At 45.2% G+C, this 27,566-nt stretch overlaps 1 protein-coding gene across 1 annotated transcript in view; it reads right to left on the bottom strand.

The window, feature by feature from the left end:
- Positions 1-1,211: 1,211 nt before the first annotated feature.
- Positions 1,212-27,566, bottom strand: part of pdss2 (prenyl (decaprenyl) diphosphate synthase, subunit 2) — a 74,060-nt gene continuing 47,705 nt past the window's right edge. Inside the window, exons 6-9 of the mRNA XM_080538643.1 lie at positions 23,271-23,444; positions 20,593-20,724; positions 19,235-19,270; positions 1,212-1,677 (exon numbers count right to left, since the gene is read on the bottom strand). Coding sequence (XP_080394769.1) covers positions 1,522-1,677; positions 19,235-19,270; positions 20,593-20,724; positions 23,271-23,444 — 498 coding nt within the window. The 3' untranslated portion in view covers positions 1,212-1,521. The remainder of the gene's footprint in view (positions 1,678-19,234; positions 19,271-20,592; positions 20,725-23,270; positions 23,445-27,566) is intronic.

Genomic DNA, 27,566 nt, shown 5'->3' with positions numbered 1-27,566 from the left:
CATGTTAGCAAATACGCAACTGTGAAGTCCAAGAAAAACTTGTTTGTATTGGAATATTTATACTCTTTATGTTTAGTCCCTTCAACCTTCTATGTTCCTCTCCTCCTGAGAGCTCACAGCAGATACATATTTCATCAACAGCCAGAGGCGTGCCCGGGTACACACCTTACCCAGGGAACGGAGGAACATCGCACCTCAACAGAGCTAAAAACAGGAGCAGGAATGGACCACATCACCACCATTATAAACGCCCTGTCCACAGTGGTGTAGTCTAGTTGTTTCTAGTGGGTACACTGTGATTTTTCCCTCCCAGCCTCATATCTTCATTTCGGAACGCCATCAAAACAAATCTGCGCTCCCTGTCTAACGTTATATATATATAAAAATGACATGTTATAAGGGCTGATCTGTGCATGATTGTGCTGCATTTTGACATTCATGTCGCATCTCCCCCCGTTGATGGTATATGACGCTATAGTCAGTCCCAATGGTCCAGAAGTCAAGTGCTTCGTAACACAGACGGCGTGAATGTTATGAATGAAAGTGAAAGTTCTGTCACAAAACGTATCCTCACACATTTTTAAGTGGGTATATGGAAATCCTTGGCCTTTCCTAGTGGGTAGTCCTGCGTATCACCTAGACTACACCACTGCCTGTCCATTTCTAGACCAGCCTCTTCTTCTCCACCTTCCCCTCTCCCCGGTGCCCTTCAGGTTGGGTTACGTTGTGACAGACAGCTGGTTGCGGTGGCGGTGACGCCCCCTTCCACCCCAGTTTCACACCTTGGCTGTCCCCTGCCGCGAGAGAGCTCCCAGGGAAACCACAGCCCCCCGCCCTGGCGCCAGCCGGCACAGCGGCCTGATCAATACCGCTGCGTTTCCTGTCCATTTGCTCAGGTCACAGGCATGGGCCTTCATTAATAATTACTGCTGGCAGAGCTTCAAGTGTGCTTGTGGCAGGGCGGAGGGAAGCTATCTGACCTTTTTTTCCCCTCCTTATTTTAGGAAGAGGGACTCGGAGGTAAAGCGCCAAACACAATAAAGCGACAAACTTGCTGCTAGAAAGGTCCAAACAAGACACATGATAACATATGAATAAATGAGAATTGTTTTAATGTCAAACATTCTGCATTCTGAAGTTTCCTCTCTGGTAAACGGTATGGATCCAGCACGACTGATCTGGATGTGTATCGATCTACCTGACTGGCTTGAATGGAAGGACATTTGTTTTTGTACGAGTGTCAAATGTTTGTACATATTGTCCCGTGCCCAGACCACCAGAGACAAAACAGTGATATATCTATATTTATACACACACACACACACACACACACACACAGTCATACAGTCATACAGTCTCTCACACACACACACACACACACACACACACACACACACACACACACACACACACACACAGTCATAGTCTCTCTCTCACACACACACACACACACACACACACACACACACACACTTAAAATGGAGTTTTAAATAGGTGGTATGAAGGCAGGGGAGCAGTCGGTCAGAATTTGGTGACAGCACAGGCGATGTTCTCCAGAGCGGAACGCGCCTCTGAGAAGGGGAAACTCTTCATGGCTTCCAGGGCTTTGCTGCCATGGTAACGGCACAGGTCCACGGCCGAGCTCACACCTTTCTCCGACTTGATTGCAGCCAAAAGCTGTTGAGGGAGGAGACCAGAGACATCACATCATCAACCTGGACGTCACATAATTTCTCTAAGACATTAACTGTAGAGACTAGAGATTAGTCCTCAGTATTAGAGGAGAAAATTACAAGGACATGCATGATCATGACAAAAAGACGTATTATGGTAAACGGACTGCACTTATATAGCACCTTTTTTGCTGCTCCAAAGCGCTTTACAACGGCCTCTCATTCACCCATTCACACACACATTCACACACCAATGGCGGCAAGCTGCCATGCAAGGCGCCGGTCCGCTCACTGGGAGCAATTTTGGGGTTCAGTGTCATGCCCAAGGACACTTCGACATGTGGCCAGCCGGGGCTCGAACCGCTGTTCTGCCAACCTTGTGATCATTACAAAGATGTATAACAGTTAAAGGAGTTAATTTATGGAATACTTTTGAAAAGGAAATGAAAATGTGTAGTACATTAAAAGGATTTAAAAAATTATTTAAAAATAAGATGATTAACAAGTATAAAACAGAAGTTTAAATATAGTTTTTGTTTGGTATTTTTATTTTATTTTTTGAACTTTTTGTTGACATGCGTAAGTGACATTTTGTTTATAAAAGCTTCAATGTTTTGATTATGCATTCATGGGGGGACATGCATACATGTAACAAGGGTAGGTGCAATAAGCCACGGCTTCAGCCTACACCTTTTTGGCCCTGATGTTATAAATTGTGACTATGTACATTTTCTTATATCTGTATTGTGAATTGTATAGGGGACCAAAATAAACATTCTCAATCAATCAAAAAATTAGACGGCGACTCTACATCCTGCGCCACAGCCGCCCCTAAATTATATTATATAGGCTACAGTGATGCTTGAAAGTATGTGACCCCCTTGTGCAATTCTAGATTTTAGTTTTTACCATGAAATCTTTATTTAATGAGAACCAGTCTTTTTTTTTTCTGACATAACAAGTTGATATTTACCAATTCCATATGTTGGTTTAGAGCAGGGGTGCTCACACTTTTTGGAACCAAGATCTACTTTTCAAGTAGCCAGTCTGCCAAGATCTACCAGTCTAGTTTCAACATCGCAAACGTACATGCACGTACTACAAACACACACACACACACACACACACACACACACACACACACACACACACACACACACACACACACACACACACACAGTTCCCAGCCTGCATAGTAAACTCACAATACACTTTCCCTCTCTCTGTCACACAGCCACAGGAGAAGACCATCACAAACCCTCCCTCTTTGCTATTCTCGCTCACACACATTCACACACACACACACACACACACACACACACACACACACACACACACACACACACACACACACACACTCACTTTCTCTCACTCACACACTGACAGCCAGTCTGCAGTACCATAGCCAACTACTGATCCAACAAACAGAAAAGTAAACCAGATACAAAACAGGTAGTTCCCTAGTTTGAAAGGAGGAAATAAATGCATTTCTCTACCTTAGTGGGAGACCTAGCACTGGGAGGAGGCAGCTAGTTTCTAATAGTCAGGGCTGTAGGAGCTGGTTGCAAGGTGTCATCAGCCACTGTGGATCTGTCATCGAAAAGGCAATCTGCAGCCTCGAGAAACTTTTTTCACAATTTCGCCGTCTTTGAATGACTTCTTGTGTTTAACAAGAACGTGACTGACGCGATAAGAAGCTATCGTTGCAGCCGTACGTTTTCGCTCTTTTGCCACATTTCCCTTCTTCGAAATAGCCATCGTAGATTTGCTGATCAGACAGACGCATTTCCAATATCACATTGTGTAAAAAAGTCCTCCTCCCATTCTGGATGGAAGTTATACGTTATTGGTTTCTTACTTGGTCCAGCTTCCCCACTCATTTGTATAGCCTTTATTTAGTATTATATAGTAAATAGTAGAAATTGGAAGGCTAACTAGGTAATTAGTCTCGCCGGTATTTTGTATTTTGTAGTTGGTGCTGTTGACTGCGCATGCGTGGTGAACCGCGTGTTAGGTGTAGGTGAAAAGATCAGATCTCAGACTGGCTTACCTGTACGTCAATCAAGTGGCAAAAGCCATAGTGAGGATGGATGATAGGCGAACTTTTTTTTTTTTTTTTTCTTTTTTCGTTTTGTTCAATGCCATGCGATCTACCTTTGCGATCGACCGGTCGATCGCGATCGACGTATTGGGCACCCCTGGTTTAGAGGGAATCATGTGTGTAGTAGAAAAATAAATTATAAATAAATGAGTGCAGGTGCAAAAATAAGTGAACCCCAAGTTGCCTTGGTGGTTAAATCAAGTAGGTCAGTAGAATCTGGTGGATAAATAATTGGGTACCAAATGAACCAGTTGAAGCAGAGATCTTTAGGAAAGAGTTTGGGTGTGACTCTGATAAATAGAGATAAGAAACCTGGTCAGTTTTGTGTTATTCATACAGCTAAATGTGCGATAATGTGCGATAATTCAAGTTTATTTGTCATTATACCAAATACAATTATATAATGTAATCAAAAAATGTCTTTTTCTCTGACTTTCTTTTTGAATTAAAAACTTTCTAGCGTGTGACAAATACACTTGAAACTTGATTATATTATATATATCATTTAATTTGTTCCATGTTGCATGAAAATTCGTTTTCACCCGACTCGCTCTTATTCATGTCAGATTGCGCTAATAATTTTCCCCGCTTCTCTGCGCATAGGAACATAGGAGCATTTTTACAAGTAGCGATGTTGTCATTTTTCTCTTCTTGTGTGACATGAAGCCACACTTTGGTGCATTTCTTCTCCCACCATACGTATCCTAAGTGATGACACTGACGTTTTTGTTCTGTTAGAGTACTGGGCTTGGAAGGCCAACGTTCAATCCACAGTGCAGATGGAGGAGTGGGATGGCACCATCCTGGACATACATGCCACCGTCAGGGAGTTGGGTGACAAATGTCAGGGTGTCCTGGGGATGTGACACTGTCTCCTACCTCTGTGGAAAGGCCAAGATGTCTGCGCTGAAAGCAGTGGCGGACTCAGGCTGTTTGAAGGGCAGGGGCGAAAAGAAAAAAAGGGCACCTACGGCACAACATGGGACCCCATCAGTGCACATGGTCAAGTTTAGACCATTGGAAGGACAGCCAATAAGGCACATCCTCTAATTTTGCCACTCAAAGGGGCAATTTAGTGCGACATTTTTCAACGGTGGAGGCACATGGTCAAATCTAGACCATTGGAGGGGCACCAGTAGGGCATGTCCTCTCATTTTTGCCACTCAAAAGGGCACTTAAGCGAGACGTTTTTCAACTGTCGGGGCACCAGGAGAGGTGGTCCCCCCCCCCCTGCCCCCCCCCCCCCTGAGTCCGCCAGTGGCTGAAAGTACTCCCAGGAAGTACCCTGCCTGGTCTCAGTACAGTTCTTGGGGAACCTGATGCCAGTCACAGTGACCTAAAAGAAAGACCGGGACCAAGTTCTTCCTCGCCCTGTACGGACAGAAGAAGGCCAAGTCAATGACTAACGCTCGCTACCAGAACTACAGACGGAGGAAAAAGCCACCTGGACTGAAAAAGCTTCCTCCGACTGATGTCAACATGATGCTGCACATACTGCGTGTTCATCTGCAGGTCCTGTTGTGGAAGGCTGCAGATCAGAGGGAGCCACCTGCAGAGGCCAGAGACATCACTACATTGGGATGGGAGGTTGCTAACGGAGGGGCTGTCATGCAGTAGCCATTCATGCAGTGGCTCCAGGACATTTGCTTGATGTCACCAGCTGCAGCGCAGTGAAGGCCTGCATCCAAGAAACCTGCAGCTGTCATGCTGCAAGTCTCAGCTGCACTGACTATTGCAAGTGTGAAGGCGATGAAGTCCGCTGCTGCAACCCTTTCACAATACATGAAGACAAACAGAGAAGATGAGGAGGGTGAAGGGAGTGAGGAGAGAGAGGATGAGGAGGGTGGAGGGAGTGAGGAGAGAGAGGATGAAGAGGGTGGAGGGAGTGAGGAGAGAGAGGATGAAGAGGGTGGAGGGAGTGAGGAGAGAGAGGATGAAGAGGGTGGAGGGAGTGAGGAGAGAGAGGATGAAGAGGGTGGAGGGAGTGAGGAGAGAGAGGATGAAGAGGGTGGAGGGAGTGAGGAGAGAGAGGATGAAGAGGGTGGAGGGAGTGAGGAGAGAGAGGATGAAGAGGGTGGAGGGAGTGAGGAGAGAGAGGATGAAGAGGGTGGAGGGAGTGAGGAGAGAGAGGATGAAGAGGGTGGAGGGAGTGAGGAGAGAGAGGATGAAGAGGGTGGAGGGAGTGAGGAGAGAGAGGATGAAGAGGGTGGAGGGAGTGAGGAGAGAGAGGATGAAGAGGGTGGAGGGAGTGAGGAGAGAGAGGATGAAGAGGGTGGAGGGAGTGAGGAGAGAGAGGATGAAGAGGGTGGAGGGAGTGAGGAGAGAGAGGATGAAGAGGGTGGAGGGAGGGAGGAGAGAGAGGATGAAGAGGGTGGAGGGAGTGAGGAGAGAGAGGATGAAGAGGGTGGAGGGAGTGAGGAGAGAGAGGATGAAGAGGGTGGAGGGAGTGAGGAGAGAGAGGATGAAGAGGGTGGAGGGAGTGAGGAGAGAGAGGATGAAGAGGGTGGAGGGAGTGAGGAGAGAGAGGATGAAGAGGGTGGAGGGAGTGAGGAGAGAGGATGAAGAGGGTGGAGGGAGTGAGGAGAGAGAGGATGAAGAGGGTGGAGGGAGTGAGGAGAGAGAGGATGAAGAGGGTGGAGGGAGTGAGGAGAGAGAGGATGAAGAGGGTGGAGGGAGTGAGGAGAGAGAGGATGAAGAGGGTGGAGGGAGTGAGGAGAGAGAGGATGAAGAGGGTGGAGGGAGTGAGGAGAGAGAGGATGAAGAGGGTGGAGGGAGTGAGGAGAGAGGATGAAGAGGGTGGAGGGAGTGAGGAGAGAGAGGATGAAGAGGGTGGAGGGAGTGAGGAGAGAGAGGATGAAGAGGGTGGAGGCCATTGAGAGAGAGGTTGTGGTTGTTGTTCACTTTAAATGAACGTATTGCTGTTTCCTATATTTGATGATTTATTATTTATTGGCATTAATTCATGTTGGATTAATTCAGGTTGGATTTCCAAACTTTTTTTTCTTCTTATATTTGATATTGTTTTATTGTTTATTGTATTACTTAACCTTGTCTTATTTCTAGCTTCCCCCCCCCCCAAAGAGCCACTGCTTTTTGGTCAGGCTGCATTTGTAAATAAGAATTTGTTCTTACATGTTTGCCTGGTTAAATAAAGGTAAAAAAAAAAAAAAAAAAAAATGCACTATGTAGTATATTGCCATTAAATTAAACTTACTCTGTGAAGTCTGTGACGTGTTTTAAAAAATAGTATTACATAATTTATGCAAAGTATGGTAATGAGGAAAGGTTGCATGATTTAGTTATTGTCAAGAGATACCTTTACAAAACTCTGCTGCGCCCCCCCCCACCCGTGGACGAAACACCCGTCAATCAAAAACTCTGCTATCACCACCCACCCCCCGCCCCCATCCCCCCCCCCACCGTGGACAGGCAGGAAGGGCCTATGGCCGGGGCGCTTGTTGCCTCCGCTGCCCTGGGAGTAGGGCTAATAGGAGGAGGAGGAGGAGGAGGAGGAGGAGGAGGAGGTGGAGGAGGAGGAGGAGAGTTGTGCCTGAGGCCATCAGGCTGCTCAGTATCAGCCTCCTGACTCTGACTCTGTCTCTGACTCTGTCTCTGACTCTGTCTCTGACTCTGTCTCTGTCTCTCTCTGTCTCTCTCTCTGTCTCTGACTCTGTCTCTGACTCTGTCTCTGACTCTGACTCTGTCTCTGACTCTGACTCTGTCTCTGACTCTGACTGTCTCTGACTCTCTCTGTCTCTGACTCTGACTGTCTCTGACTCTCTCTGTCTCTGACTCTGTCTCTCTCTGTCTCTGACTCTGTCTCTGACTCTGACTCTGTCTCTGACTCTGTCTCTGACTCTCTCTGTCTCTGACTCTGACTCTCTCTGTCTCTGACTCTGACTCTCTCTGTCTCTGACTCTGTCTCTGACTCTGTCTCTGACTCTGATTCTGTCTCTGTCTCTGACTCTCTCTGTCTCTGACTCTGACTCTCTCTGTCTCTGACTCTCTCTGTCTCTGACTCTGACTCTCTCTGTCTCTGACTCTGACTCTCTCTGTCTCTGACTCTGGCTCTAACTGGCATCTCCAACCTGCTCGGGGGCAAGATACTTCTACACATCCTGAATTTGTGCCCAATGTCACAAGCAGTCATCTATCAGATAATCCCTCCCTCTCACAAAGAATTACAATAAATAACTGCCATATATTGAAAGCTGAATAAATCCTGGAAAAAGGGGGCAAAGCACCAAAAATGTATTGTGAGAAAATCATATCATGAACCCATATGGTGAACCCAGTATGGTGGACCCCAGTAACGTGAGTTGAGTGTATCGTTACATCCCTAATTAGCAGCTGCTGAAACATCATACAAATTATCACTCAAATAATAACCTCTCAAGTCTCAAGTAAAATAACATAAGAATACATTTGACATCTTACATGTAACAGATTTGTTAAATAAAAAGTTGATTTTACGCTATGATGGCATGGTGAAATAAGACTATAAGGAAGTGTCTTAATGGTTTAATCTAGCAAGCTGATATTCATTGATTTGGGCAACAATTAAAAACGTGGCATGGACTCTCAATGGCCGCTGGCCTGAGCTGGATTACTCTTCCTGATACGACTGGTGGATTGATGATTCACTTGCTTAGTCAAATGTATTGATTGTAAGTCGCTTTGGAATAAGGCGTCTGCTAAATGTCAAAAATGTAAATGTAAATGTAAAATGACTCAGCGCTTTTTGCATTGACATCAGTGTTTGATTTTGGCGAAATGTATCAATGCACGTGCAGCCATCTTCATGACTGAAGTCTGGGTTAAATTAGTGGCAGGCGGTGGACCGGTATCAGCGCTCATGGTGTCGACGAAGCCTGAACTTGGCGATAATTGGAGACGGCAAACTTTGGACAATCCACAGTGTGACATACCCCTCCGGTGAAGGAGATTCTCTGACAAAGGCTCTGTCTCAGAGTCTCTCTGTCTCCTCCACAAATAGAGCCTGGTACCTTATCCCCCAGGATCTGGTTTCAGACAGGAGAGGAGATCCCCCTCCCCATCCCTCCTGTTCCAGCCTCTTCCTCCCCCCCTCATCTGTGCCCTCCTTTCCTCTACAACTGACTTTGGAAACCAAAATGTCAAAAACTCACTACTGGTTGCAGTGCATAGACAACCTCCCTGCATACATCTTTGCCAGTCTTTTTTTTGCCATGCAATCAACTTGTCAGTCAATTGTTGGAATTTGGAATTTCGGCTTTAGACACAGGGTCAGCCATATTCGGCACCCCTGGAGCAATTAGGTTAAGTGCCTTGCTCAAGGGCACATGCAAGCTCCCTCCTGAGGCGGGGATCGAACCAGCGACCTTCCGACCTAGCCGGCCTCTCTAACCTCTAGGCTACCTCTCTAACCTCTAGACCTCTCTAACCTCTAGACTACCTGCCTCTCTAACCTCTAGACTACCTGCCTCTCTAACCTCTAGACTACCTGCCTCTCTAACCTCTAGGCTACCTCTCTAACCTCTCGACTACCTGCCTCTCTAACCTCTAGGCTACCTGCCTCTCTAACCTCTAGGCTACCTGCCTCTCTAACCTCTAGACTACCTGCCTCTCTAACCTCTAGGCTACCTGCCTCTCTAACCTCTAGACTACCTGCCTCTCTAACCTCTAGGCTACCTCTCTAACCTCTAGGCTACCTGCCTCTCTAACCTCTAGGCTACCTCTCTAACCTCTAGACCAGTGTTTCTCAACCCTCTCCTCGGGGCGCCCCAGCCGCTCCACATATTTGATCTGATCCACCACCAGCACACCTGATTCAACTAATCAAGTACAAACCATAATTGCTTTGTACTTGATTAGTGGAATCAGGTGAGCTGGTGGTGGAACAGATCAAATATGTGGTGCGGCTGGGGCGCCCCGAGGAGAGGGTTGAGAAACACTGCTCTAGACTACCTGCCTCTCTAACCTCTAGACTACCTGCCTCTCTAACCTCTAGACTACCTGCCTCTCTAACCTCTAGACTACCTGCCTCTCTAACCTCTAGACTACCTGCCTCTCTAACCTCTAGGCTACCTCTCTAACCTCTAGGCTACCTCTCTAACCTCTAGGCTACCTGCCTCTCTAACCTCTAGGCTACCTCTCTAACCTCTAGACTACCTGCCTCTCTAACCTCTAGACTACCTGCCTCTCTAACCTCTAGGCTACCTCTCTAACCTCTAGGCTACCTGCCTCTCTAACCTCTAGGCTACCTGCCTCTCTAACCTCTAGGCTACCTCTCTAACCTCTAGGCCAGTGTTTTTCAAGAGATCATCAGATGTGCCGTGGGAAATTATCAAATTCCACTTATTGTATTGACCTGAATATAAGACGGGGTTTTTTCCCCGGAAAAAAGTCTGAAAAAGTTGCATCGTCTTATATTCGCGCCCTAGACTTTTACACGTCAATATTAATTCACAACGTATGGCGCCAAAAGACTGTTCCCCACGCGAGCCACCGTGTTTCTCCCTCTCACACACACCCCAGTGACGGTGCCTGGAGAGATGGAGACACACTCACACACACACCCGCGGAGAGACACCGCAGAGACACACTCGGACCAGCTCGAAAAAAGTGGCTCAAGTGGTTGGTCAAGTTAACAAACAACAGAGGAGGAGTTACGATGCCAATTTTAAGACCATGGTGGTCAATGAAGCAGAGGCATCAAACAACTGTCGAGGAGCCAAGAAATATGATATTACAGAGTGTAATGTTAGAAGTTGACGAGCCCAAAAAGATCGGCTTAAGAATGGTAACAGTCAGAGAAAAGCGTATCGCCGCCCGCAAAGCGGCCTCTTCCAGGTGATTGACAGGAGGGTGTGTGAATACGTGACTGAAAAACCTAACGATTGTATGCCCATACCCCAAGATGATAAAAATAACCTACATTGTTTCATTTATTCATTAAGACGATTGCCAGACCCCAAAATTGCTCCCAGTGAGCGGGCCAGCGCCTTGCATGGCAGCTTGCCGCCATTGGTGTGTGAATGTGTGTGTGAATGGGTGAATGAGAGGCCGTTGTAAAGCGCTTTGGAGCAGCTTTGGGTCCATTTACCATTTACCATTTTAACACAGGAAGAACGCACTTGAGGATTACCGACTTGATGGAGCTTGGCCAATCACCAAGAAGAATGGGTGATTACTACTCTGTCTGCTGTACCACACTACTGGTACTGCAATGAATCTAATCTAATATAAAAGTCTACTTAATAAATTCACATTTCAGAAGCTTATGTATTTTTGTATAGGTCATGTTTCTTTAACAAATACGCTTGTCATGGAACATTAGAAGGTGGTTCCATTTCATGTGATATAACTGGTCCAAAATCCAAAATGTTAACTACGATTTAAATATTATTTTACAAATGAGTGAAGATCAGCTAATGTAACAATGCTCTAGCACACCTGCTTGTCTCCTATGCTCCTGAGGCAGGGTCAGGCTGTTTAATCCAGTTAGGATGTTTCTCACTAGTTTCAGGTTCTTTCACTGCTCGGGTCGGGGGAAGCGTGAATGGCGGGGAAACATTTTGTTTTACGACCATTACCTGGCTGTGTGAAGGTGTGAAAAAGAACGAAATCTTTGAAGAGCTTTTTCTCAGGATTGTGATTTCAGGGTTCGCAACTTTCAAATACTCATGTCGTCTTCAATTTGTTTCCGATTTCAATGTATGACGCATCATTTGAAAGCTTACAACCTGTAGTTTAAGCAGATGTAAAAAACAGAAAAATGACTTTGTCTACTGGTTGCTCTTTTCACTAGCAGCTGTCACAAATGTCAACGCTATGTTTTGATATGTTGATTAATTGCTCCGACAGACATCAAGGGTCACAACTCTCAACTGAGCAGCCTGACATGATGACCGACTCTCATTGATTGTATTGAGTGCAAAAGGTCTGGATCAATGATTACTCCAGCTTGGAACTCACTACCCAACCAACTCAAAGACATACATACTTACTCCACCTTCACAACACACATGAAAGCCTGGCTGACACAGAACTATACTTGTCCTCATTAATCCCTCTCTGTGTTGCCTCTCCATAACGCCTTTTTTGTATGTTTTGGTTTGTTTAATGTATTGCTGTTTGTAAGTGCTTAATTAAGTGTGGCCTGTAATTCTCCTGTGGCTTCGATGTGCTTGAAATGTCGCTGCTCCCATAAGTGTGTATGTGGTGTGGTTTGTAAACATGCTCTGGCTTGTGTGTGCTTCTACGTGTTTGCTAAGACTTCCTGTGTCCCTGTCCCCTATGCGCTGTTAGTGTTTGTTGCAGCCGCTTGTAATCACCTCAGCTTGCTTACTTGTGTTTTTTGTCAAGTGTGATGTTGAGGTACCTTGTCTCAGCCACGTGTTCTTAGAATATTTAAATGTTTTATTTTAACTAATGACGTTACTTTTCAGGATGCCATGTTGCAACTGGCCGGGGACTTCAGCTGAAAATTAGCCGACTAGGTTAATGCTGCCTTTTTTACTGTATTTTATATGGTTCATGTATTTGGATTGTCCTCGATGTAATAAACTAATAAACTAAACTAAACTAATAGTCTAGCAGGAAGGGCCCTCAGATTTTGAGATACCCCTACCCGAGGTAGAGCAAATGACAACAATGATTTTTCTTATCTTTAGGGTCTCCCATTAATGAAATTGATTGTTGTCAAATTTTATTTTTGGGGAAAAGATGTTTTTTTGGTTGTTCTTTAGAGCTACCCCAATCCCTGAAAAAGAGCCAAATTAGACCAGGCCGAATATGGGGAAGGTGACAAAAAAGCCCATAACTTGAGAATGATCACTCCTTCCCTCTTCAGATTTGCTGAGGTATGAACCAGGTGGTTGTCCTACATCACCAAATAGTCAGACAACTATTTACCTAAATAAATACTGAATTATAGTCCTGTAAACGTAGCTTTAGTTTAGACGGAAATTGTACTTTTTGGTGACAGGAACATAGGACTCTATCACTTTTCTCTCATTTATCAGAAAAACTGAAATCCCTGAAAAATATATCATTACTGAATTGTCTAGGGTGCTATTGAACAATAACCAGTAGTTGTATGGAAATATCTCATACAGTTCTATTGCAAATGAGATTTCTTTAGACATAGGCCTACCTCTTCTCTGATACAGTCAAATGGGGGATAAGTGGCATAATAGCCTATAAGTTAAGAATGCTCACTCTGATGGTCATCATATTTGGAGAGGGAAATACCAGGTGGCTGAACTACATCACCAAATAGTCAGAATAAGAGTAACCCAATAAAATAAAGTTTATTAGTTCTAAATTGCAAGCCTCTAAAACATAGGTGTAAATAGTACAGGTTTTATTAAAACTGGAACCTTAATTCAAAGTACAGTATAGATTTTTTTTTTAAGCTTGACAGTGGAACACTCTCTGCCACTCTGGTTTGAGTGACAGCTGCATGTTTCAAAACTGTGTAGCCAACTGGGCAGCAGCAGCCATAACAATCTCCATCTCAGAGGGAGAGGGGCTGTGGATTGACAGTTCTGTTCAGATTATCACCAATCTAATAATGACAGATAACAGGTAACACATATGTCCAACTATGATATTAACTCTGACACCAAATAGTCAGAATAAGAGTAACCCAATCAATCCATTTTCCATTTTCTTTTTTCCATATAGGAGTAGCGCAAATTCTCTTGCGACTGGCAAAGACTCTTCCAAGCTGGCAGAGAGTCCAAAATGGGCCAGATCTTTGAGCTCGCTGAGATGTGTCTTGAGTTTGTTGAATGCTGTTGTCTTTCCTATTCTGTACAAACTACTTGTTGTGTCACAGCCAGTGAGTGCATGACATGCTGGTAGACAGTTAGACATGTCTTTTCCAATCTTCTCAGATATGGTGTTGATGGGGGCTCTCTCTCATTCCATGGCCTGTATGCATGTACACCAGAGATGAACCAAACATTTCTTTGCTTGCATAGTATATGAGCAGTACTTCCACATCTGTGTCATCAGACCTCACAATGATGCGGGAATATGACTCTGCAAGATGTATGGCATGGAGCACCATCCTTGTGTCTGCCTCCTCCTGATCACTGTACAGTGATGTCAAACTGCTGACTCCTGCTGTGCAGATGCTCTTCACCTCCTCCCCTTTGTCAAATCCACCTGCCAAGATGATGGAGTCATCTGAGTGTAGTCTCTATGGGGCTGCAGTGACAATGTAGTTGCTCACAAACATGCACAGTGCAGTCTTGTTTCCACTACTCCTCAAGTACTTCCTGTAGTTTGGGACATTTGTGTTGCCAGTGATAACATGTGTAGGCCTTCCATCACTTGCACCTCTCCTTTGCCTCTCCAGGTCTTTGATTGACTGTGGGCCGTCATACCTGTCAAATACCATGACCACACATTGCATTTCATCCTGCCAGCAGCCCGGAACCATGGTATTGCTTCAGACATGCAGTTGAGATGAAGGTCAAAGTTAGCTTCACGCTCTGATCCTAGCATTCTGAGTAAGAGATCAGCCCCTTTGAGGAAATTCAGCCAGTACTTAAAAGTTGCTGATTGTTGAACTCCCCTCTCTGAAAACTGTTGTATTCTTCTCCTCAGTTCAGGAAGGTCTGTCTCCACTTCACTTAAGAACTGTCTGGCAGAGACCTGGTCGTCGCCATGAAAGGCATGCTGCACATCTCGCAGGAGGTGTTCTTGTTCAGCAGACAATGGACTTTGGCCTTTTTTGTTCAGCCAGGAGACCAGTGCCATCCAGAAGAGCCTGAACAGAGCCTCTGAAACAACCTTGATGCTCCTCACACCTCTTGTCAGTTGTTTCCCCTGAAGCATCTGCCGAGCTGTTGCGTCAGCATAGACTCCAGACTTGGTTATCATGTCAAAGAGGCCCCCGTCTGCATACACCTTCCCAATGCTTGCCAGAAAGGCCATGGTGACGTGCATTCCTCCAATTCTCATGGTGATCTTGCCATCCAAAGATTCAGGTTTGCTCCACAGAATTTGCTGTGCTTTGCTGTAGATGGCAAGGTCAGCAGTTACAAGTATATGCCTCTGTCCCAGTTCTTGAGCAAGCTGTGTGAGCTGCAAAAGAGCTGTATAGATTGTAGATAGGTCTGATGGTGAAGCTCTTATGAAGGGCATATATTGTACTGTTGTTAATGGGATGTCTGACGTGGATACATAGGCATTGAATGCAGACCATCCTGGGATTCTCTGGTCTTCTTCTTTCATGATACGGCTCACCTTCCAAAGTAAGTCTTGGCCTTCTGCTGCCTGAGCTTTTGTGCTGTCTGATTTGAGGACCTGTGGTAGAACTGCTGGTGGTTCAGATCGCCTACCTGGCTTGATGTATCTGAAATTCAAGAACAAGTCATTAGGCATCTTTTGTCATATAATTCAATCTTTAACAAAAATGCCCTTACAAACAACAACACTCCAGATTCCTTAGATTATGATGTGTGACCTCACAAATAATGTGTAACTTGAATATTGGACAAATGCTAGTCTGACTTACACAAGTGTAATGTGAAACTTGAAGCCTCCAGTGCACATTACACATTTTACATTTTAATATTGGATTATATTGCATTAACATACAGTATATCAGAGCCATTTCAATCAAGTATTGCATGTGTCTGGCAGATAGTTGGTCTATAATATTTACCTCTGAACCTCTTCATTATCCAAATCACAGCTGTCCAGGGCATGGAGAGATCTCTCTGGGATTCTCAGGATGGGGTTGTGTGCTGTGGCAACATCACCTCTTCTGTATACAACAATTGCCATGGAATCTGTTGTATTTTTGCCATCCAGCGTCTCTTCATTCTGGTCAAAGTTGTCAATGGCTGCATCAATTATCCCATGTTCTGTGGTTCTTGTCAGTCCATTTGGAATGTAAACACCTTTGCTTCTCTGTAATTGATCTGCTGCTACTGATGTGAGAAATTGACGCACTTCATCATACGACACACAATGACCCATCATGTGTAGCTTGTTGATAAGGGCCTTGCTGCCAAACTCATGATGGATCATAATCCCAAGTCCTAGTGTGATAGGTGTACGCCTGCTGCAGCACTGCGCAATTAGATCATGGCAAAAGGTTATAACACTTGTGTTATTCTTCAGAGCTGGGTCCTCATCACAGGTCTGCACATTTTTAAATGCACCTGCATTGACACACCAGTTCACAAAATCATACAGAGTGTTTGGCACATATTCACTGCACTGGAGAAGGGAAAGCTTGTCACTGCTTATGTAGAATTGAGGCTCATGCTCAACCTTTTCCATAGTTTTCCTCAATATACCTGCAGCCTGGTGGAGGATTTGAGTGTCAGTGAGGGTCTCTGTTCTCTGTGGAGGCATTGTCTCCCTGTCTTCTGTTATGTTTTCTCTGAGGAGAGAAGCTTCTCTCATTGCATGGCCAACAGTCATGGCACCAGAACAGATCAGATCAGATTTTCCAGGACGTTCAATGAAGATGAGTTTATCCCCATAATGCTGGTTCATCTTTTCTTTGAGTTTCCAGGATTTATACATTGTTGGTTCTGTAGCTGTACTCAGTTTTCCTTTATAGCTCTCAGTTACAGCACTCAGTGTTGTGACAGTCATATGCTTTGAAAAAACTGTCTTAGTTAATTCTTCAGTTAGCTCAATGAAAGCTCTTTCATGTTCATTTAACTTCTTTTCTGTTAAATGTTTGTTTCTAGCTGCTAGAATGTTGGCAACTTCTGTGATACTTTGCAATAGGCAAAAAGATCTTCATAGGTCAGTATACGGTGATGTATTATTTCATCAAACCTCTCTGAGGCTGCGTTGAGGACCTTTGACCTTGTACTTTCACCTGTACCGGTACAAATAGGGGTCAGGCCTTCTCTCTTTGTGACTTTCTGGCTGCAATTGAAACATTGGCTGCAAATGAAACACTGGCTACGGATGTCAAATCTAGTGTCTCTGGACAGTCTTTTACTGATCCTGGGGTGGTTCTTGATCACTGGTTGTAGGCGTATAGTTATGTGTGCTTGAATAACTGGCCCGACATGACCTGTGATATGAAACCTTGACCTTGAAGGACAGTATGTCATCTGAGTGGGGCGATAGTCTCTTATGAACTTCATCATCTTGTCCTTGAGCAACGTTCAGTATGGTTCTGAGTCCTTGTAAGCTGGGCTCTGCTAGCCTCTGCCTAGATCAGAATGCCTGCACTATGGTTTAAATGCTCACAAATCTAACAACATATTCAACAACATATTAATATCATAGTTGGACATATATGTTACCTGTTATCTGTCATTAGATTGGTGATAATCTGAACAGAACTGTCAATCCACAGCCCCTCTCCCTCTGAGATGGAGATTGTTATGGCTGCTGCTGCCCAGTTGGCTACACAGTTTTGAAACATGCAGCTGTCACTCAAACCAGAGTGGCAGAGAGTGTTCCACTGTCAAGCTTCAAAATTATTTCTATACTGTACTTTGAATTACCGTAAGGTTCCAGTTTTAATAAAACCTGTACTATTTATACCTATGTTTTAGAGGCTTGCAATTTAGAACTAATAAACTTTATTTTATTGGGTTACTCTTATTCTGACTATTTGGTGATGTAGTTCAGCCACCTGGTATTTCCCTCTCCAAATATGATGACCATCAGAGTGAGCATTCTTAACTTATAGGCTATTATGCCACTTATCCCCCATTCGGAATTTGACTGTATCAGAGAAGAGGTAGGCCTATGTCTAAAGAAATCTAATTTGCAATAGAACTGTATGAGATATTTCCATACAACTACTGGTTATTGTTCAATAGCACCCTAGACAATTCAGTAATGATATATTTTTCAGGGATTTCTGTTTTTCTGATAAATGAGAGAAAAGTGATGGAGTCCTATGTTCCTGTCACCAAAAAGTACAATTTCCGTCTAAACTAAAGCTAAGTTTACAGGACTATAATTCAGTATTTATTTAGGTAAATAGTTGTCTGACTATTTGGTGATGTAGGACAACCACCTGGTTCATACCTCAGCAAATCTGAAGAGGAAAGGAGTGATCATTCTCAAGTTATGGGCTTTTTTGTCACCTTCCCCATATTCGGCCTGGTCTAATTTGGCTCTTTTTCAGGGATTGGGGTAGCTCTAAAGAACAACCCAAAAAACATCTTTTCCCCAAAAATAAAATTTGACAACAATCAATTTCATTAATGGGAGACCCTAAAGATAAGAAAAATCATTGTTGTCATTTGCTCTACCTCGGGTAGGGGTATCTCGAAAACTAAAGCCTTTTTTGAGGACTTGCTGCTAGACTATAAGCTTCGTGCATATTTGGCCACTTTGACCTTTGACCTGAATACAGTCAACCAACTGTAGAAGTGAGCCGTAGATTTAATCAATTACAAGTAAAGGTGTCGCAAGCAACAGTTTAACGTCTTCTCTAAAGAAGCCACGACACCAGGCACATGGATGCCAGTCGTGAGCTTAGAATGATAAGGTTCTATCTCCGTTTAGAATGATAAGGTTCTATCTCCGTTTAGAATGATAAGGTTCTATCTCTGTTTAGAATGATAAGGTTCTATCTCCGTTTAGAATGATAAGGTTCTATCTCAGTTTAGAATGATAAGGTTCTATCTCCGTTTAGAATGCTAAGGTTCTATCTCCGTTTAGAATGATACGGTTCTATCTCAGTTTAGAATGATACGGTTCTATCTCCGTTTAGAATGATACGGTTCTATCTCCGTTTAGAATGATAAGGTTCTATCTCTGTTTAGAATGATAAGGTTCTATCTCCGTTTAGAATTATAAGGTTCTATCTCCGTTTAGAATTATAAGGTTCTATCTCCGTTTAGAATTATAAGGTTCTATCTCCGTTTAGGGCAGTTCAGAGATATTGAGCGTCAAAGTTTTTACATTCCATTATGTTTTGTGAGATGGAACCTTTGTATTTTATTAATTACTAACTAAAAAATGTCAACATTTTAAAAATAACACCACACAGGCATTAATAAACACCTAATGGATCAGATTATGTAAAAAACTCAATTTTGACCAAAAATGGAGATAGAACCTTATAATTCTAACGTCACGCAGTATCATGTGTGCAATAAGCCTATACGTATTGAAATGACGGAACAAATGCAAATGGGATACTGGTGGTTCTGTTGTCCTGGTGTAAACAAACTGGCCTGTCTGATTATGCCCACTACGACTACGGATAGTATAGAACATCTATGGTTTGATTTCTAATAGCTGCCTTCTGGTAAAATGTCTACTGCTGCTAGATGAGCAGAATAAGAGCCTCCGCCTAGAGATGTGGATATGACTGGATATGACTGGATATGAATATGGATATGAATATGGATATGACGGCTTCACAACATCCAAACCTTACCTGTCTCATAGCTAGGGTCAGGAGAATTTCTGGACCAGGTGAACTGACGTTCTAACAGTACAATAATGGACATCCCCCTCTGCTCACCTTTGGATAGTCCATTTGTCTTCCTATAGTTGTGGCCTGTTGACAGAAAGACAGATACATGGCAGAAAGACCAAACATTTAGTAGGCAGCCTTCTATTTCTAACTCCATATTGACACAACACACAAGTCTATTACATTGGTCACAGTGAAGATCCACACCAATCCAAAATGAACACAGAATGTGTCAGTAAATGCACGGAAGAGAGAGAAACAGCAGGTAAAAAAACTACTTTAACCAGAAGTGCAATCAGTTCACTTAAATGTTTCCCTCTATCATTTCGCAATGCTAGATTATTAACTGAGTTAATGACATTAACATTAATATAATACATTAATGAATGATCACTCCTGGCAGTTGACAAACCAAGACCGAGAGCGTAGCTTTTTTTCTAAAGCTAAAAAAAGAGTGATACAAACAATACAATATCACTAGGATGAGTCAGACCTCGCCTGCGAAGGTGGCCACTTGAATATTGACCGTGTGTGGTTTCTACTATCTACTACTGTTAGGGCTTTCACACCGGCAAAGAACCGTGCCGGTTCGCGTTCGCGAACCAAGTCTGGAACCGGCCGGCGCGTTCAGACCGAAGCTCAATTGGTTCGGAACCTGAAAAGTTGGTTCGCAGCGGGCACCAAAAAATAGTGGTTCTCAAGCGCGAACCAAAACGTAGAACAGTCACGTCGTCAGTGAGTGTGTCCTATTCTAGGCTGCAGAGACCAGCAAGGAGGAAGTAGACAAAATGTAATCTAATCTAAATCTAATCATTAGTGATCAAAAACAATATCAAAAGTGTCATTATTCTCTCTATCTTCCTCACATGCTCAGCAAACACACACACGCACACGCGCGAACGCGAATTTCGTAAACCGTTTCTATTCCAGTAATGGAGCAGCGGATTAGTAAAAGAACGCATATAGAAAGTGTCTTTTGTTTTGTTTCACAGAAAATTGTGTTTATTTCAGATACTGTAGTAGTGGAAGATATTATCCTCTTTTCCAGTGAAGTAGCTGCCATCTAGTTGTGAATTGTTTTGTTTATCCCGCCCCTTCATCACCCAGCGTTGATGACGCGGATGGTTCAGGTTACACTGGTATGAACGCGGGCTCGTTCGCCAGACAGCACCAAGGTTCAGAGGTTTCCGAACGCCGGTGTGAAAGCCCTATGTGTGGTTTCTCCTATCAATAAAGTCTACGACATTCTGTACTTTGAATGAAAATCTGTCGAACAAGAGGTGAAAAGTTAATGTCATATACTGACAAATGTACGCACTCACTGTAATGTAAGTCGCCTAAAGCGTCAGCTAAATGGCCTATATTATTATATGACGATCAAATGAAATGATCAGGTGGTTCAGTACCTGCTGCAGCTGGTGATGCCATCTCTCCTGCCCGACGATCTGCCGGTGGAAGACCACAGGACAGGAGTTCAGACTGAAGGCCCCCGGGTCAGACGCTCCGCTCTTCACGAAAGGCTGCAGGTCAGAGTTCAGCTGAGGGGAAACACAGGAAGCACATAGTTAAAGTAACATATTACTACAGAAACACATAGTTTAAGTAACATATTACTACAGGAGAACATACTTTAAGTAACATATTACTACAGGAAGCACATACTTTAAGTAACATTACTACAGAAACACATACTTTAAGTAACATATTACTACAGGAACACATAGTTAAAGTAACATATTACTACATGAAGCACATAGTTAAAGTAACATATTACTACAGAAACACATAGTTAAAGTAACATATTACTACATGAAGCACATAGTTAAAGTAACATATTACTACATGAAGCACATAGTTAAAGTAACATATTACTTTGAAATAAAATGACGGCCCATCACTGATTTAACACCTTGATAGATTGTCAGTAAACTGCAAATACCAACTTACCTCGTTTTTAAACAAACAGCAAATAACCACCACATCACACACAATTATAAGGTTGTCTATTCACAACATCTGACCCGTCTCAGAATAAGATGACACCAACCCCACATGACCAGTGTAGCACAAGCTTTGCAAAGAGAATAATTGTTTTATTATTAATTATTATTTTAACCAATCAAGCAAGTGATGGGTTAAGGACACTGGCCCTAAACAGGTTTCTCTCTCACCATCATCTGATTCCTCGTTCGAGACAGACCAAGTGGTGCGTCATTAAACAACCTTGTCTTGGGCTTCATTTGAGACTGGATAGAGTCAAATGCTAATGGGGAGTTAGCGACTTCAGAGACACCCTTTGGTCTCAAATCAAGGCATGGGTTCAGAATGATCCACTTGAATGTAGGGCGCCTGGTTTCTAAACTTGACTTAATTAGCATTTGGATCTTTCAGAATCAAACACAGATGTTTTTATTCTGTCAGACGACTAACAATGTGCTAACTAAGGGTGTGTTCTCACATGAAAGTCTGAATCATGACTGGATGAGCAAGTGGATGAGATTGCAACATTGTTGCATAAATTATTTCTCTGATTTGCGTTCTCACAGCCCTTTATGTAAACAAAGTCACATACGCTATCGAAGCAACAGACGTGACGTTGATTGGTCAGAAAAATGGAAAATTGCCCGCTCTTATCCAGATCAACACGCATGCGCTGTTGTTTTCCTATGGACAGCCTCGATGCGTCGTTTCTAACCGGAGCGAAACTACCCTTTTCAAGCAGAGCATCCGTCGGTTGTTTGCTCCGGGAGCGACTTCGAGGGTGGGAAGAGGTGGCTATGTTGACATTGAATTCCACTCCAATACCAAAGCATTGTGAATGTGTGTTAACACCAGACCCTCCACGGGGACGCACAGACATTATGTGACACTTCATAATAAAATAACTCTGGAAGGGTCATGGGATTTTGGGTAGCGGTCGATCTTTATGCAAACAATCGTTAAAAGCGTTCAGTTGCAACCTTTCATATATAAACAGGCCTGTCTGAGGCCGACCCACCCCTCTGTTGGTGTCTCCCAAACACACTTTAAAAGGCCACTCGTGAGCTTAGAATGATAAGGTTCTATCTCCGTTTAGAATGATAAGGTTCTATCTCCGTTTAGAATGATAAGGTTCTATCTCCGTTTAGGGTAGTTCAGAGATATTGAGCGTCAAAGTTTTTACATTCCATTACGTTTTGTGAGATGGAACCTTTGTATTTTATTAATTACTAACAAAAAAAGTCAACATTTTAAAACACCACACAGGCATTAATAAACACCTAATGGATCAGATTATGTAAAACATTTTTTGACAAACCTTATAATTCTAACGTCACGCACTGTTGAAGAGGGGACAGACTAGTGTTTTTAACAGTACCAATATTATGTTCCAACACCCAACATTGTGTGAGGCGTGAGAAGAAAAAAAATAGGCATGTGTGAATTTCCGCAAAACACAGGGGAAGAACTGCCTCTCAAATGTACAGCAGGTGAACTCTATCAGAACCATGTTTTTAAGGGGTCTGTATTTTGAAATGCTGACTTTTTAAAGTTCATACGACCCCTGATTGACACATTACCACATGGCAGAGCCAGAATAACCTTGTGGTGGACTACTGTTGATATTTCAAAAATAACTCATGAACAGCCATACACATCCAATGTTTTCTTTAATAGAAGATAGAATTGTTGATAGAATTCAACAAAAATACAAGAATGTCTGCCATAAAAGAAAGTGCACGCATCAAACAAAAAAAGTCACCAGAAGTGAATTTGCATTCAAAGGGAGCTTAAAGCAAAACTACACTTCCTGACGTTTCAAAGCAATCTTTCCATCTTGTTGCATTTGTTGAACATACCTTGTGGTCTAGTGATAGGTGTGTGTTGAACGTACCTTGTGGTCTAGTGATAGGTGTGTGTTGAACGTACCTTGTGGCCTAGTGATAGGTGTGTGTTGAACGTACCTTGTGGCCTAGTGATAGGTGTGTGTTGAACATACCTTGTGGCCTAGTGATAGGTGTGTGTTGAACGTACCTTGTGGCCTAGTGATAGGTGTGTGTTGAACGTACCTTGTGGCCTAGTGACAGGTGTGTGTTGAACATACCTTGTGGCCTAGTGATAGGTGTTTGCCGTATTTGTAGGCGAGTCCTTGGGCATCCTTGTCATGTTTGGCGAGCTCCATCGCGGCCTGACAGCTCTTTGCCAGCAATGCACCATGGGACAGGAATGTCTGCTCCTCCCACGAGGTCATGGTGATGTCATCGGTGAGACTTTTCTCCTTAAAGAGCAGTTTAATAATTAAGCAAATCAACTTTTACTTGATGAACATGAAGTGGTGATTAAAACCGTTTATTATGTCATGTTGAAACTTGTAACACATTGTACGTTTTCTTCATAAATATCCTCCAACACAAGACAACACTAATGTGAAGGAGTGGCCCTGCACAAGTCAATAACATTGTTTTAATAATATTCATCTTCAGCTATTTAGAACAAGTGTGTTTTGTCTGTTACATTCATCATATGAATGAATGAATGAATGAATGAATAGTTTAATGGTTTAATGACCACACGACCTAGGTCGGTGGAATTTGTTTTCGGTACAGCTCAAAAAGCAGTGTCAAAGAACATACACACATTTTACATGACTATTAGATGGACATGAAACACACATAACCACAAGACAAGACAGAACATATTTACAATTTACAATTTAGACAGATATTTCTTCATACTTCAACTATCAATTCCATCCCATTGCAGCTCAGTGTCTAGTCATCCTGTTCTGTGTGCTGTTAACCCGAACCCTGATTGGCTGACAGAAGTGGAACCTGACGTGGCCTTCGGCTGTTGTAGCCCCTCCCCCTCCAGGTTCTGTTGTAGCCCCTCCCCCTCAAGGTTCTGTTGTAGCCCCTCCCCCTCAAGGTTCTGTTGTAGCCCCTCCCCCTCAAGGTTCTGTTGTAGCCCCTCCCCCTCCAGGTTCTGTTGTAGCCCCTCCCCCTCAAGGTGCTGTTGTAGCCCCTCCACCTCAAGGTTCTGTTGTAGCCCCTCCCCCTCCAGGTTCTGTTGTAGCCCCTCCCCCTCAAGGTTCTGTTGTAGCCCCTCCCCCTCAAGGTTCTGTTGTAGCCCCTCCCCCTCAAGGTTCTGTTGTAGCCCCTCCCCCCTCCAGGTTCTGTTGTAGCCCCTCCCCCTCCAGGTTCTGTTGTAGCCCCTCCCCCTCAAGGTTCTGTTGTAGCCCCTCCCCCTCAAGGTTCTGTTGTAGCCCAGCCACCTCCAGGTTCTGTTGTAGCCCCTCCCCCTCCAGGTTCTGTTGTAGCCCCTCCCCCTCAAGGTTCTGTTGTAGCCCCTCCCCCTCCAGGTTCTGTTGTAGCCCCTCCCCCTCCAGGTTCTGTTGTAGCCCTCCCCCTCCAGGTTCTGTTGTAGCTCCTCCCCCTCCAGGTTCTGTTGTAGCTCCTCCCCCTCCAGGTTCTGTTGTAGCTCCTCCCCCCTCCAGGTTCTGTTGTAGCCCCTCCCCCTCAAGGTTCTGTTGTAGCCCCTCCCCCTCAAGGTTCTGTTGTAGCTCCTCCCCCTCAAGGTTCTGTTGTAGCCCCTCCCCCTCCAGGTTCTGTTGTAGCCCCTCCCCCTCAAGGTTCTGTTGTAGCCCCTCCCCCTCCAGGTTCTGTTGTAGCCCCTCCCCCTCAAGGTTCTGTTGTAGCCCCTCCCCCTCCAGGTTCTGTTGTAGCTCCTCCCCCTCCAGGTTCTGTTGTAGCTCCTCCCCCTCCAGGTTCTGTTGTAGCTCCTCCCCCCTCCAGGTTCTGTTGTAGCTCCTCCCCCCTCCAGGTTCTGTTGTAGCTCCTCCCCCTCAAGGTTCTGTTGTAGCCCAGCCACCTCAAGGTGCTGTTGTAGCCCCTCCACCTCAAGGTTCTGTTGTAGCCCCTCCCCCTCAAGGTTCTGTTGTAGCCCCTCCCCCTCAAGGTTCTGTTGTAGCTCCTCCCCCTCAAGGTTCTGTTGTAGCCCCTCCCCCTCAAGGTTCTGTTGTAGCCCCTCCCCCTCCAGGTTCTGTTGTAGCCCCTCCACCTCAAGGTTCTGTTGTAGCCCTCCACCTCAAGGTTCTGTTGTAGCCCCTCCCCCTCAAGGTGCTGTTGTAGCCCCTCCCCCTCAAGGTGCTGTTGTAGCCCAGCCACCTCAAGGTTCTGTTGTAGCCCCTCCCCCTCAAGGTTCTGTTGTAGCCCCTCCCCCTCAAGGTTCTGTTGTAGCTCCTCCCCCTCAAGGTGCTGTTGTAGCCCAGCCACCTCAAGGTTCTGTTGTAGCCCAGCCACCTCAAGGTTCTGTTGTAGCCCCTCCCCCTCAAGGTTCTGTTGTAGCCCCTCCCCCTCAAGGTTCTGTTGTAGCCCCTCCCCCTCCAGGTTCTGTTGTAGCCCCTCCCCCTCCAGGTTCTGTTGTAGCCCCTCCACCTCAAGGTTCTGTTGTAGCCCCTCCCCCTCAAGGTTCTGTTGTAGCCCCTCCCCCTCCAGGTTCTGTTGTAGCCCCTCCCCCTCAAGGTTCTGTTGTAGCCCCTCCCCCTCAAGGTTCTGTTGTAGCCCCTCCCCCTCAAGGTGCTGTTGTAGCCCCTCCCCCTCAAGGTGCTGTTGTAGCCCCTCCCCCTCAAGGTTCTGTTGTAGCTCCTCCACCTCAAGGTTCTGTTGTAGCCCCTCCCCCTCAAGGTTCTGTTGTAGCTCCTCCCCCTCCAGGTTCTGTTGTAGCTCCTCCCCCTCAAGGTGCTGTTGTAGCCCCTCCCCCTCAAGGTTCTGTTGTAGCCCCTCCCCCTCAAGGTTCTGTTGTAGCCCCTCCACCTCAAGGTTCTGTTGTAGCCCCTCCCCCTCAAGGTTCTGTTGTAGCCCCTCCCCCTCAAGGTTCTGTTGTAGCCCCTCCCCCTCAAGGTTCTGTTGTAGCTCCTCCCCCTCAAGGTTCTGTTGTAGCCCCTCCCCCTCCAGGTTCTGTTGTAGCCCCTCCCCCTCAAGGTTCTGTTGTAGCCCCTCCCCCTCAAGGTTCTGTTGTAGCCCCTCCCCCTCAAGGTTCTGTTGTAGCTCCTCCCCCTCCAGGTTCTGTTGTAGCCCTCCCCCTCAAGGTTCTGTTGTAGCCCCTCCCCCTCAAGGTTCTGTTGTAGCCCCTCCCCCTCCAGGTTCTGTTGTAGCCCCTCCCCCTCAAGGTTCTGTTGTAGCCCCTCCCCCTCAAGGTTCTGTTGTAGCCCAGCCACCTCAAGGTTCTGTTGTAGCCCCTCCCCCTCAAGGTTCTGTTGAAGCCCCTCCCCCCTCCAGGTTCTGTTGTAGCCCAGCCACCTCAAGGTTCTGTTGTAGCTCCTCCCCCTCCAGGTTCTGTTGTAGCCCCTCCCCCTCAAGGTTCTGTTGTAGCCCCTCCCCCTCAAGGTTCTGTTGTAGCCCCTCCCCCTCAAGGTTCTGTTGTAGCTCCTCCCCCTCCAGGTTCTGTTGTAGCCCTCCCCCTCAAGGTTCTGTTGTAGCCCCTCCCCCTCAAGGTTCTGTTGTAGCCCCTCCCCCTCCAGGTTCTGTTGTAGCCCCTCCCCCTCAAGGTTCTGTTGTAGCCCCTCCCCCTCAAGGTTCTGTTGTAGCCCAGCCACCTCAAGGTTCTGTTGTAGCCCCTCCACCTCAAGGTTCTGTTGTAGCTCCTCCCCCTCAAGGTTCTGTTGTAGCCCCTCCTCCCCCTCAAGGTTCTGTTGTAGCCCCTCCCCCTCAAGGTTCTGTTGTAGCCCCTCCCCCTCCAGGTTCTGTTGTAGCCCAGCCACCTCAAGGTTCTGTTGTAGCCCCTCCCCCTCCAGGTTCTGTTGTAGCCCCTCCCCCTCCAGGTTCTGTTGTAGCCCCTCCCCCTCAAGGTTCTGTTGTAGCCCCTCCCCCTCAAGGTTCTGTTGTAGCCCCTCCCCCTCAAGGTTCTGTTGTAGCCCAGCCACCTCAAGGTTCTGTTGTAGCCCCTCCCCCTCAAGGTTCTGTTGTAGCCCTCCACCTGAAGGTTTGATGCACTGTGCCTTCTGAGATGCTTTTCTGCTCACCACAACAGAGTGGTTGTTTCTTTATTGTACCATTATGAGTACATGAGTACATTATGAGTACAAGTACAGTGCAAAGCAATTATGATGTGTACTTGATTAGTTGAATCAGGTGTGCTGGTGGTGGAACAGCTCAAATATGTGGAATGGCTGGTGGTCCCCGAGGAGAGGGTTGAGAACCACTGCTCTAGAGACTTGTGTGTGAACATCCCAGGAGATCAGCAGTTTTAAACCAGCCCATCTGGCACCATCATCATGCCATGGTCAGCATCACTGAGATCACATGTTCACCCCGTTCTGACGGTTGATGTGAACATCACCTGAAGCTGACGTGTCTGCAGACTGTTTTACATTGCGCTGCTGCCACACGATTGGCTGATTAGA

Source organism: Nansenia antarctica, assembly GCF_963989245.1.
Source record: "Nansenia antarctica genome assembly, chromosome: 8".
In the NCBI taxonomy this organism is placed as follows: Eukaryota; Metazoa; Chordata; class Actinopteri; order Argentiniformes; family Microstomatidae; genus Nansenia; species Nansenia antarctica.
The sequence above is the reverse complement of the archived record's forward strand: the minus strand, read 5'-3'. Positions and strand labels throughout refer to the sequence as shown.